Source organism: Condylura cristata, unplaced genomic scaffold (assembly GCF_000260355.1).
Source record: "Condylura cristata isolate star-nosed mole 26May11 unplaced genomic scaffold, ConCri1.0 scaffold00021, whole genome shotgun sequence".
Lineage (NCBI taxonomy): Eukaryota > Metazoa > Chordata > Mammalia > Eulipotyphla > Talpidae > Condylura > Condylura cristata.
In genome coordinates, this window is record NW_004567122.1 from 2,386,625 (window position 1) to 2,400,001 (window position 13,377).

The 13,377-nt window shown below is 52.4% G+C and overlaps 1 protein-coding gene across 1 annotated transcript in view; it reads right to left on the reverse strand.

Annotated features, from left to right (window-relative positions):
• Positions 1-2,502: 2,502 nt before the first annotated feature.
• The window catches only part of DKK2 (dickkopf WNT signaling pathway inhibitor 2), an 80,333-nt gene continuing 69,458 nt past the window's right edge, over positions 2,503-13,377 (reverse strand). Inside the window, exons 2-4 of the mRNA XM_004686465.2 lie at positions 7,121-7,271; positions 5,978-6,133; positions 2,503-4,471 (exon numbers count right to left, since the gene is read on the reverse strand). Of these exons, the coding sequence (XP_004686522.1) occupies positions 4,221-4,471; positions 5,978-6,133; positions 7,121-7,271 (558 nt within the window). The 3' untranslated portion in view covers positions 2,503-4,220. The remainder of the gene's footprint in view (positions 4,472-5,977; positions 6,134-7,120; positions 7,272-13,377) is intronic.

Genomic DNA, 13,377 nt, shown 5'->3' on the forward strand with positions numbered 1-13,377 from the left:
AAACATGGAGCATTCGCTGGCCCCCGAGACTATGGAGAGGCGCTGAAACACAGCATGGGTAGGCTGGGGCACTGTGGGCGCCCTGGGGCGCTGTGATGGGTTGGGCTGTTGAAGGGCTGGAGTGGAGTAAAGTATATTCACTGCTTCCGGGACCACGCTGTTCTGTTCAGTCCTCCCAAACTGAATTTTACTTTTCTCATAGGACTTTTCTGTGGTTGATGGTTTGAGAGGGAGGATTTGTCTTTTACATGACTCATTTCTGAGGAAAACATACCTAGGCTCACAGAAAACACACACACTACTCCCACAGCGCCACAGAAAGCCCAGAGGCCAGTTATGCCCCATGGAGACATTTCCACTTTTCTTCTCTTCCTTGAAATAATTTTAAAAAATATAGGAAAGGTCAAGGGAGGCATTTTGGAAAGGCTCACAAGTCCATGGTGATGGACAGAGAGATTTCTCCAGAAAACATGCCAAGGACATGCCAAGCAGACCCTAAAGTGGGAACAGGGTGATAGTCGGGGGCCTTCTAAGTGGTCGAGTGGCCCCACATGGCTGCGTGCGCATTTGCTGGCTGAGGGTGACCCCGTTGAGACCCGCAAGGGGTCTGACACCGCAGGGTGTCACGCCCTTAGTCCTAGAGCCGGGTCACGGCCTGCAGAGGTGGGGCTCTGGTCGACATGAATTCTGGATTTGCTGGAGTGGAGTGGAGTTGCTGTGGAGTGGAAACAGGCAGGTAGGGATCCTGACACACAGTAAGATCTGCCTTAGGCGTGGAATGGCATTGTGGGGGTACTGGGGGGCTGGGGGCCATAGGATCTGATTTGCTTGCGTGTTTTCATAGGTCTCGTACCCTGCTCGTGCCTACTCCTGTAGGAATCATCCACATTATCACAACTTCTCCCCCACTGCCTCCCTTGCCCCATCTCCCTCGTCCTCCACGAGCCTCAGAAAGCCACCGCGTTTTATTAGTGTCTGCCTGTTTCTGTAAGCACTTTGCTTTTCGGACCGCCCACCACGCCTTTGCCATGTGACACCTCACATTTCCTTCTGACTGACGAGTCTTCCTAGTGTGGCCCGATTTTACCTGAGCCCTGTCAGAGGTCCTCCCACAGCCCCTTGAGAGCCCGCCTGGACTGGCCTTTTGACTGCCTCCGTAATATCTGATCTTTTTCCTGTGTCCTTGCATGAGATGTTCCATGCTTGTTGTGCTCACCGTCTGAGCCTTGGATTTGCCATTTAAGGAACCTCATTTTCCTCTAGCAAACGATGTTTAGAAGTCAGATCCAGGTGCTAGGAATGCCAACTGCTAGTGTTCCTGTTCTCAGGCCTTCTAGTGGGAAAAGTGGGGCCTTTGCACAGGTATTTGCATATACTTGTGCACAGACACCACAGACACAGACACGCGCACTATTGCCTACCTGCCTGTACACCCTCACCGCAGTTCTGCAGCCAGTCTTCCCTTTGCATGCACCGCCCTGATTCATTTTTGTATACATGCAAGGAACTTTCACAAAAGTTAGGGTACTTCAAATCATTGGCATCTCAGATCATTGGAAAGAAACTTGAGGTACTAGCAATTGCATTTTCCAAGCTAAGCCTACATTGAGTAATTAAAAGTATTAGCACCCCTTTTTGTGACTTACACCCTGAAGTTAGAAGTAAAGGGTTAGTGAAATGCTTGACTTCGTAGCTAGCTGATGAGGTGCGTCTGGCCCTGGGGAGCGGGTCTTACTCACTCAGGGTCTCTCTGTAGCTCCATAAGGTAACCTTGGCGTGCAGGCTGCTTCCTCCCAGCTGGGAGTGACCCACATGGGCGAGCAGACCCCTCTGTGCTGCTGCTGCTCCTCCGTGTGTTGCAGAGAACGTGTGTGAATGTGAGCATGCATCTCCTTCGGTTTCTCCTACCCCCAAGTACTGATGACGGGCGGCCCAAGGGTGGCTGCTGTGCACCCACACAGTGGGTCTGCATCCTAGGTGGGGAACATGTAAGTTGGAGCACGGCATTCCAGACTCCCCTGGCTGAGGTCCTATGGGGGGGATGAGCCAGGAACCCACAGTCATGGGTTAGGATTTGTTTCCTTGGAACTCTTATCCTAAAGAGAAAGAGCAGTCAGTAACTCCGTGTGTTGCCATCTCTAACCTGGAAAAGTTTGCTCTGGAGAAACACAGGAGTGAGATTAGATGGCCTCGTGTCTTGAAAAGTCTGTGAAAAGCATTTGCCTTGAGATGTTCTAGGAGGTGGAATACACAACCATGGGTGGGAGCACATGCTGCAGCCCTCTAGCTTCAGCCTGGGCAAGACAGGCTTCTACAGAAATTCTTCCCATCAGCAAATCACAAATATTAATTCAGTTTTTAGAGGAAAAAAATTTAATATATTTTATCTTATTATACATTTCCCCTAAATTACAACATCAATAGCTGCAAATATATTCTGCTACAAAGCTTTCTGTAAGAAATATCTCTATAAGAAAATACATCTCATTAACATTTCCTGTAAATAAATTACTTCAAATAATAACTTTGGAAGGGATGTACATAAGGAAGAAAATGCAGAAACCAGACTGTACATGGAACCGCTACGTAGGAAGCAGCGGGCTGAAATGCCCATGTTCACGTCGCCAAGCCAAGCGAGACCTATCAGGGCAGACTTGGACCTTGCTCAGTCAGCTTGTGACTCGCTGAGCAGGCGTGTGGGGACACGGTCAGTCTACTCCACCCTCGGTGTGTGCGGGAAGCTGGACCCAACAGGCCTGCGGGCCCAGGTCCAGTTTCTACTTGGGGGACTCGAGTTGGACACAGCAGATGGGTTAGAAGAACGTTAAGGGGTGTCTTGCAGCCTAAAAGGAAAGTAGGAAAAGTGATAACTGCAAGAGACCTTTTCTTTATGCTCTAGACATAATATTTCAAACTGAGTAAATTAAAAGATAATAAGTTGGTGTCAAGGAATTTAGAACCTGTGACTTCTACAGAGTGACATATGTAGACTTCGTAAGTCACTTCATTTGTATTTTCAATCAGAGTGGCTGCAGGAACAAACTGTGTCTTTGGCAGTAAGTAGCTGCTGCGGGGATGGTCTGAGGCTGACAGCTGGGCTGACGGAGGCTGTGGGGCCTGACTGTCCCACGGCCCTGGGTTGTGCCTCACAGCGAGCTCTGCTTAGGGCCTCACCCGTAACAGCTGTCTGAGGTCATGGGACCTCACACTGCGCTCCTCTGCGTGGTAAATGTGTAACGCCAATCCCGCAGAGAGTTTTTTGCAGCCGGCTGGCAGGCTGCCATAGAGAAGGCGACCTGCTCCCTCAGGAGACGTGCCTGCTGCCTGAGCTCCCATGCCCCTGTGCCGTCGCTTGGGACTGCGTCTCGCTGTGCCAGCCCTCCCTGCCAGCCTGCAGGGCTGTGAGGACACGTGCAGCTGCTAGTTGTAGCCAAGGGGATGCCAGGACTTCAACAACACGGTCTTCCTGTCACAAGCTGTGCCGCCTCCACACTGCACACCGCATGGGGCGCCGTGCGTGGACAAGCGCAGGCGCACTGGGCCGCGCCGAGACAGCTCACTACTGTCAGCCCGAGTGGGTGCTCTGCCAGCGGGCAACCTAAATTCTTGAGAAATGTGAGTGGGCAGTTGGAGGGCAAACCAGATTTTCTATAGGCCTTGGCTTCTTTTTATTCAGGGGGTTAGAGGGGCTTACCAGGGTGCTTTTTTTTTTTTTTTTTTGAGTGGGCAGCAGAGGAGGGTTCCACAGGAGAAACGGCAGGCTGCTGCCGGTGGCACATGGACGGTGCCATGCGTGCTTTGGCACTGGGCGTCCTGGTCCAGAGCCTCTCAGATGCCAGGGTGTGGGGCTCTTTGTGTGACGCTGTAACAAACTAGAAATATGGCTTTTTGGCTATTTTCAGAGGCAGTCACCAACCTGAAGGGCCATGTCCCCAGGACCACCAGCCCCTGGGAAGTCACTGCCATGCTCTCATGCTTTCCACCATGTGCTCTTTCCTCCAGTAATGTCACTGCCACGAGCATGTACGCTATTTACATAAGTGGCCTGCGTCACAGAAACGTGTCGGCCGGCGACGTCCTGGCCCCTTCCACCCCCGCTTCTCTCTTCCTCCCGTTCTGGCCAGCTCTGACGCTGCCGTCCCGCTGAGCTCCTCTGGCCCCCGCTGTGTGTAACACACTGGGCACGCCGCTCGGGTGCGCGGGTGGCCCGCGGGCGGCGGTCAGACGTTCTGGCACACGTGGAGCCTGGCCTTGGAGGGGTAGCTGGCGTCCTTCCACACTCTGCACGCCAGCCCCTTGGCGCAGTCGCAGCGCTGGAAGATCTCCAGCCCGTGTGCGCCCTTCTTGCGCTGCTTGGTGCAGACCTCCCCCTGGTGCAGCACGGGCTTGCAGATCTTGGTCCAGAAGTGGCGGGCGCAGCAAAACCCTTCCGTGCAGTCCGAGGAGCGGAGGCAGGGGTCTCCCTCATGCCCTGCGGAGACCAAGAGACCGGACCCGACACTCAGTGATCTGCTCTCACATGCACTGTCTTCCCTGGGGCCCGCTCACGGGAAAACTTGAGCTTCCTACCCACTGGCTCTGTTGAAAAGCAGAAACCTACTATCCGCTTCTATTAGCGGCCGTGCAGACGCCAGGCGTCGTGCATCGCCAGGTCCATGCTCTGTCTTCCTCCACTGGGTTGCAGTCTGTTCGTGGACCTTTCTGCCCTTGTTGACTTTCGGTTTAACAAGGTGAGCGGATAGTAAACAAAGGGCTGCTTCCCAGTGAATCAGTTTAAGCTCAGGGAAAGCAAAATCAGCAGATTTGAAGGGAAGGCTGTACCTAGGCCCTGGTAGAGCATCAGTCAGTGCTGTGCCTGGAGGGGACGCTGAGCCAGGACAGGGGTGGTGGGCACAGGGCTGGAAAGCCACCCTGCCTGAGGCTGAGGGCCCTTGTGCACAGACTGGGGACTCCGGGCGCACAGGCAGGAGCCAAAGCCCGGGCCAGGGCTCAGAAGCCAGCAAGGCCCTGCCTGGGCAAAGAGGGCCCTCCTGCTTCTCCTCCCTGTCTGCACCGCTGGTGAACCCCGGCCAAGGAGTGGGGGGGGGGCATGGACAGTCGCAAGACAGAGAGGAGCTGAGGGAGAGCAGCCAGGCCTGGCTCACCGAAAGGGGTTACTGGCCTTGGGAGAGCAGGCACCTGGCCAGCTCATTCACAGGAAACTCTGAGCTGTGGCCACGGCTCGCCTCCAGCCAGGTGGCTGCAGCCTACCCCAGGGCTGCTGCAACAGGTAGTCGAGGCTGCTCAGGCCGCGGCACTTGAGCAGTGTTCATGGACTCCCCAGCCTGGGCGACGCGCTCACAGCTGATCTGGACACGCGCCTGCATGCTGGGGAGAGTGCCCCCAGCGCACCTCCTTGGGCCTCCTTCGGCCAGGCAGGTGCGCAGCATCGTGAGCAGGTCAAATGGCCCAGTAAGGAAGGGGGTGGTGGCCCTGCAGAAACCCACCAGGACATTTTCCTTTTTCTCCCCATGGAAGTCGGTTTACAAATAATGTTTTAATAGTTACTTAGTGAAATAGTTTCAGAAGCTGAGAAAAAATTTTCCAATTAGGAAAAGTGTATTATCTGGTGGTTGAGTGGAATAAAGTTCCTGAATCTGCAGAGATGAGAAAAAGATGCTGGAGCCTCGTGAGCAGTCATGTGACAGCAACACCCTGTTCACTCAGGGACCCTCAGACAGAAGTGCTAGTCTGGAGCGTCCTCAGCTCCCTGTGAGACAGACTCCCCCAAAAGCCGGTGAGTGGTTGGAGCGGTGAGATGCCCATGGCTGTTTTCTAGCCATGGAAGATGTCTACAGCCCTCGGCATTAATAAACATAGCTGGATATTAGCACTGAAGTGAGAGAAAGCGACTTGTCTTTTTTCTAGCTCATACAGAATCGTCCATGTTTTCTTTGAAACACGGACAAAGCAAAGCCGTAGCGACAGGCGGGCCTACCTTTCATGTGTGACATTTTCGTGTGTGGTCTTCCTAGGTTCTGCCAGCCCAGGTCGTGGTTCGAGTAGTGGCCGTGGTTCCGCTCTCGGTGCCGGGTGCCATCCAGGGCCGGGATATGAGGCGTCAGGATGCTCTCTGTCACTGGGATGCAGATGCCTGCAGATGGCCAGTAAGCGGTCAGTCAGCCCGTGGGGTGCAGGCTTAGCCCAGATATGCTCCTGATGCGAGGGGTGAAGCATTTATCCACCTGCCCAGCTCCCCATCAGTCTGTTGGCCACGTCTCCATAGACAACTTGCCCTGTCCACCTCTCTGTCAGCCTACTGATCTTATGCCTGCTAATCACCTGGCAACCTGTCAGTCTGTTGGTCATGTTACCAATCACTGGCATCGTCTACCTACCTGGGACAGAGTACTGCGTAGTTTGGCCAGGCTGCCTTGATTGAAATAATGTCTGTCAAGACTAAGTGACTTTGGGCAAAAGTAGGAGTAGAAACAGAATTCCTGTCATTAAGTCATAACTAGCTGTGAAGGTTGAGCCATGTCATGGGCATGTGAGATGATGCCAGGCAGCCCCACCGCCAGCGTCTCCTGCCCACTGCCACGAAGCCAGGTGTGGAAGTCCAGGACAGATGAGTGGACGTGTGTTGGAGCATTTTATATGCCGAGTGCATGATTCTGTGACCTTCTGCCATGATGGGCGGCATTTAGCAAGTGCTCAGCTCATCACTAATCCTGAGTTGTCTGGGATTTTACTGGGGTGGGGTGAGGCGCCCGGGCCGGCTGCCGTAGATATCTGGGTTGCCTTCGGGGAGATGTCCCTCGACTACATCGGAGTGTGCGGTAGGGCCCGGCGGGATGTGGGGAGGGCTGAGAGGACATGCTGCCTGTAAGGGCCGAGGCTGAGACTGGCGGACAGGATTCTTCGGCAATTTGCACGGATCTGTGTGTCAGTCAAGTGGAACTGACCTGGACAATCCCGGGCCAGCACAGACTGCCGGGGTCACCCAAGGCTCATACCCCGGAGCGCTAGGATTTGGGACATTTAGGCCTTCTCGCCTAAATCTAAACCAGCTCTGCCCCCCGGAGCCCATGGGGCCTGGCAGCACAGTCACCGTCCAGTGGGTGCCGGCAGCGCCACTCACCGTTGTTGCAGCGGGTGCCAGGGCAGCACATGCCGTCGCGGTGGCAGCGCTTCTTCTTCCTGCGGCACGCCGTGCAGGCCGAGGGGCCCTGGTGCGGGCTGTGGCAGTACCTGCCCACCTCACACTCCTTGTCGCTGCTGCAGGGGTAGGCCTGTGGGGCACCAAACAGAGGGTGAGTGCCCAGGCCGCTCTGCAGGGTGGGCGGGGGAGGCCGCTGCAGTGACCTCAGCCTGACGGATGCGGAGAGGTGGCTGGGACAGAGGTGCTGAAGGTATACGGTTCACTGGCACTGCTGGGCACACAGGATTAGACTGCGCTGCTTAGGCGGGCCTGCACACATGATGGGGGGCTAGTCTGATGGGGGTGGGGGGCAGTCGGTGGAGGTGGCCAGCTGGTGGAGGTGGACCAGCTCAGTCCCCTAAGCTGCTGGATCTGTCTACCGAGCCGGGTGAAAAAAAGGTTAAACAACAGAGAATGGCCTCTGCTGAAGTGTACCGCATCTCCTGCACAGGGATGGACACATATTTTACTAGTGACTCCTCAGTTCAGCCTGTGAGGAGCAGCGGGGAGCCGTTGCCAGACGGCCGAAGCAGGGATCTCTCTGGCACAGACAGAGGAGCTGCGTCCTCCTTCCAGCTTGGTGAGGGTTGCTCCATTGTGACACCAGGCAGTGCCTCGCACTTAGAGCAGGACTTGAGTCCTCTCACCCTGTGAGACCTGAGGTTGTCAGCCATGTGACCTGTCAGCTCTCAGTGTCCACTTCTGTTCCCCGGTGACGTGACCCTGGCCTGGCCTCCCGGAAGTGGCCAGAGAACTACACGTTCCCTGTGCGCAGACCCTGGAGCTGGGAGGCAGACCGTGCCGCCCTCCCCCCCCACCCCCCAGCCGACAGCACATAGCAGGCCTTGTGCTGTGTGCAGTCGAGAGCAACGGCTTCCTGGGGCCTCGGTTTCTCTGTGGTTCTTTATCCCTGAATTGTCAGAGAAAAGATGCTTACCTTTTTAAATAGAAAAGTGCATGAAACCAAAAGAAGCCAGGCCATGGATAGGAAGCAAGTACATGAGGTGAGAATAGGAACGTAGGGTAGAATTTCTGCGCCTACACTGCCAGTGTGGCTTGAATGCTTCGCTTCTGAAGTAGGGTCCAGACCTGACTGCACACATGCCTCCTCCCACACCCCTCTCCTACACCGCGTGGACACGCAGCTGCCCGTGCTCAGCACTGAACCCGGGCGCCTTTGTCTAGAAAGAGGAAATCACTCAGAGCAGGGCTGTCAGGTGCTGCCTAGGCTCCAAGGAAACCCAAGCAGGCGCGAGCTCAACGCTACATTGCTCCTGAAGGCCGCACCGTGCCTGGACTGTCATGGAGCCACGCCGATCCCTCAGGTGAACATGGGCCTTCTTGTCCCATCCGGGAACCTCATCGGAAGGCTTAAAAAGGATCTCGGTGAGGTTGAGTCCAGAGTCTTAGGCCATTTTTCAAGCACCCAAGGCTGATGAAAACAAAACAAATGTCACTTCCCTCCTTGCCACATTCTTCCCCCGAAGCACTTACTCCCTCACATTAAAAGCTATTAATTTTAATAGAAACACAATTCACATGTTTCTGATTCATTTACATCTATTTCATCAAATTGTTTCGCAAGAAACATTTGATGTCTTAAAAGTTTTCCTTCCTCAAAAATAGGACATGTTCTTTCAACGGAAATAAACACGTGCCCGGAAATATCATGTGCAATTCACAATTCAAATAACAAGTCTTAAGGGATCCTGAATATAAAGGAAGACTTGATTCCATCCCTGAAAAAAAAACAAGTCTATGCAGTAGAAAGTTAGTGGTTTGTTAAAGTAACAATTTATGCAGAAAACGGAGGCAGGCATTGTCACCCTCTTCCACTTTCAGCAGCTGAAAGCATAATCCATGATATGGGAAGTGCTTGATACAGTGGTGACGATACAGATCGTCAGAGGCACAGAGGTCCTCTACTTGAATACTGTCACCACAAATTCTGTTTTTACAGAAAGAAACTCAGTTTGTCCAAGAGGAAATACAGGAGTGAACTTGTAGTTTTATTAGGCTCCAAGTTAGCATTAGTTTGAAATAGAAATGACGTAGGAAGAAAAAGTATGCAGTGAACGTTTTTTAATGGTAGGTTACTGCTGATGTGCCTTGTCCCTGGAGTGGAGTTCCAGAGCATACACATTTAGAGGAATTCTTTGACAACTGAATACGTAAGTTTTAATAGTTGAAATGCAAGGGTGTACTACAGTGCACGCATGAAACTCCTGGTTCCAATAAACGGCGCGTATCCATGAATAAAATTAAGAAAGTATGAGATAACGCGGCTGAATCAGGTGTCGGGAAGGGAAATGGCATTGGGGTATGCCTTCCCTTCCACAGTCTGCGTCCTCAGCACAGACCTACTCAGCCATGCTTTTTTCTTGCGTAACTATTAGTGAGAACATGAGAATGGGAAGAAACATGGGTGTAGCCCATGAATAGCGAGTCCCCTGTTTCCAGCCTAAGGCGTCTTACTCAGTGAAGAGTTTCAAACAAAGCATTTTCGAGGCCATGAGGATGTTGTTACTTTCTTCTGAAGCTCTTCCTACATTAACCCCACAGTGTCTGGAAATGGGATCAGGGTAGGGGACAGACATGACTAAGGTAGTGATGGAAGGTCTCGAGAAAGTGATCAGAGCATGGCGGGGGAGCAGGGAGAATCACATACTTGTCTAGGTGCTGCTGGGGCTCTCCCAACCTCAAGGCTGTCCCAGGTCTCGCGCAAATGTGTTACCTTGTGACAAGTAGAAAGTGAGTAGAATTCCAGTATCTTAGTGTCCATTTCCATTTAATGCAAACAATGATATCTTTCCCTGGTGTTGATTTTACAACTGAATCCTAAGATGTTTTCTTCTACCCACTATGAAAGTTATCAAGAACCGGACATATGGAGGCTCTCCATTTACTTCACTTGAGTGGGCCATCTGCGCAGGCTAGAAAGGAGGTAAACGGATGAAGAGAGACTGCAGAGGCCTGCAATGGAAAAAAAAAAAAAAAAAAAGACCCACGCTGAATGCAGAAGTGTGGCTGCAAGTGGCCGGGGATCACCCTCCTCACGGAGAGAGCTGTTCATGACGGGGGCTCACCTAATAATAGCAGAGCTGGGTCACAGATTAAGAATGTGTGAGCAATGTCTGTGATCAGCCACGAAACAAAGTTGCATTGCCCAACCCCCTTTTTGGGCTAAAAATAGAATGGTTTCCATAAATAGCCATGCTAGTTGTCAGGACAACCAGGACAGAAACTTAAAAAAAAAAAGAGTGAGCACATTGGACACAGCTTGAAAATAAAGCCTATCAGACATGAGCATTTCTTTCAGTAGGAAGGATTTTTCTAAGCCCATTTCCTCTGTGCTAATTTGGAATCCGTGTTTAGAGTTTTGGGAATGAGGTAAGGAGAGATTCTCAGCCACAGAGCCTGGCCAGGCCTCTACAAGTCATGGGTGGGTGTGCGGCAGCATTGGATGGTAACGCTTGACAGACACATGGAGAAGGCATCTGACGGTGGGCTTGGTTCAGAGATGAGAAAAATGAACGTGGCCACTTCTAGAAGCCTCCAAATTCCAAGAGCCAGCTCGGCTCACAGCTGTTGCAGGGACAGGACAGTGGCAGGACACGAGCTCAGGAAGCCACCCTTTCTCATCTCAGTTTGGTCTGCTCGGACTTCGTGTGAGCGGCCTTACAGGTGAAGGGCTACGGCCAGAAAATGCCAAATCCTATCTAACCTGCAGAAACAAAATGAAACCGACTGTGCCCTACTTCAGCTAACTGAGATTTTCTTTCGTTTAAGTCCCAAACTGCAGGGAGAAAATGCCTATTAACTTGAGACTTCAACTTAGGTTGCATTGATTCTCTCCTGCTGATTACTACCCATCCACTAGAACATGCAACAAGGCCAAAAAGGTATCCCCACACCCCACACGCATGTGTCCTGAGACAAGAAAGGGTCCTGGCGCGCTCTGCTGCACTAACCTATCAACCTGTTTTGGCCACAACCCAAATGTGAGTTATCTCTTGAGTTTCTATTCCTGTTGTGATGGGGGAGGGTGGGCAGAGAGGACAGGAACATCACACTGTCCATGTGGGAGGCCACCGTCCTGCTTCTTGAGAGAGAGACTGACCTAGTTTTGCTGCTGTTCTGATGGGAACAACACTTTGTTGCCTCTCACAAGTTGTCTGGAGCCAGAAACGTGTCATCAGCGGGAGAGGCGGGGTGGGAGTCAGCCAGCTGTGGGAACAAGGCACGATGCGGGGGCGCTCGGTGTGATGGAGGTCAGTAGTGACAGCTGAGAAACCAAAGTGGTTGGCCTCCCCAAAAAGGTTGTTTCCTGCACACCATTGTTCCATTGGCAGGGCCTGGGACCTTGGAGCAGGCCGGGGTGGCCCCCTGGTCCAGCCTCAGGGGCGCCTTGTGTTCTGCCACCACAGGCCTACGCTCTTTCCCTCCTGTGTCCACACAACCTGTGGAGGACACTGCGAGATGGCTCCAAGGGTCCCAGGGCAGGAAGCCTGGAGGACTGAGGTGTTTTGAGCTCGGCTGTTGGACAAAGTTCTGGAGCTGGCAGCAGGCAGCTTAGTGGTTTTCCTTACAGGTGTCTCCTGCAATCGCCAAACCAGCGTGAGGAGTGGCAGATGTGCGCCTTGGTGTTTTCTAGTGTTTGTGCGGCATCCAATTCCCCTTTGTAGTGACAATGAGTGACAGCAGGGTGATCTGAAATGTGACATACTTACAAATTACTGATTTGATTACAAACTATATTCTTGATTGTTACGATGTAGGTCAACAGTGGTAATCCTTCTGTACCCAAATGGCAGGCCATGCTCAATTTTGGAATGCTGGGTTTTAGTAGTTCTTCACTCGCTGCATCTTCAGTTGAGAAAGGAGGGTATGAGCATCCTGGGAAGGAGGGCGCGTGCATGAGGTTATCTCAGGCTATCTCCAAGTTTCCTCAAGGAAGGTGTGACAACTTTCCCGGGGAAGCGTAGCAGGTTGATTACTCATGGTTACTTTTAATTGAGGGAACATTCATTTACGATGCCACATAGGTTTCAAGATTACATTTCACCACAACTACCATCAAATGTCCATTTGCCACCCACCATGAGCCAATTGGCCCCTTCTGACCTTCCCATATTCCCTCCTTTTCCCTCTGGTAACCCCCATTCTTAGAGTCTAAAGATTAGTGAATTTGGGGCTTCCCTGGTGGCACAAGGGGTTAAAGCATGGGACTCTAAAGCTGTTACAGCCACTGCAGCACGAGTTGGATCCCGGCCAGGGAGCTGACCCTCATGGCGCAGCAGACCTCTCCTGTCTTGCCCGCTGCTCCCCTCAGCAGTGAATTTCAATGGATCCGCCTGTTCTACTTTTACCCTGTCTCTGGGAAATCCTCTCATCCCCTGCACCTCTGGCCTGCACCCCAGTTCTTGTAAGCATAAATACATAAATCTTAAAGAAAAGAAAAACCAAAAAAACAAAAATTAGTGCCCTTTTTGTCTTCTTTATCATCCATGAATGAGTGAGATCAGAGTATTTACCTTTCTCTTTCTACTTTCTTAGCATAACCCCCTGAAGGGCCACTCCTGTGGCTTCAAACAGCAGGATCTTGCCACTGTTTCCGGGCTGAATAGGATTTCACTGTGTCTAGGGAGCGTAACCTCTGAATTCTCCTCTGCGGCCGCGCACTCGCTCTTCCCATACCTTGGCTAGTGTGAACACAGGGCTGCAAGTGTCTTTCCAGATCAGCGTTTTCATATTCTTGGGGCAAATACCGGGAAATGGGGTTACAGAATCGTGGTGGAACTTCAGTGCTGTCTCCCAGAGAGGCTGTGCAGCTCATATCCCCTCAGTGATGGGGGAGGGCGCCCCCCATGCTCGCCAACACTCGCTCGCTCTTGACTTTCTGATGGTACTCATCGCCGCCCGTGTGAGCGGGAAGCCATGTGCCTCCACAGAGGTGACACACAGAGCACCCCTGTGCTGCTGGCATCTGCGCCTCTGCTGTGGCGACATGACTCCTGAGAGCCTCTACCCACTGGCGCCGTCTCCTTTGTTGTTGAGTTGTACAAGTTCCCTTGTTTGTGGCAAATACCTTCTCGCACCCAGTAGTCACCTTTCTGTTTGAACAGTGGTCTCTTTTGCTGTACAGAGTTTTTTAGCCTTATTTGTGGAACAGAAGAGAGGAAAATTTAGCATTCGTG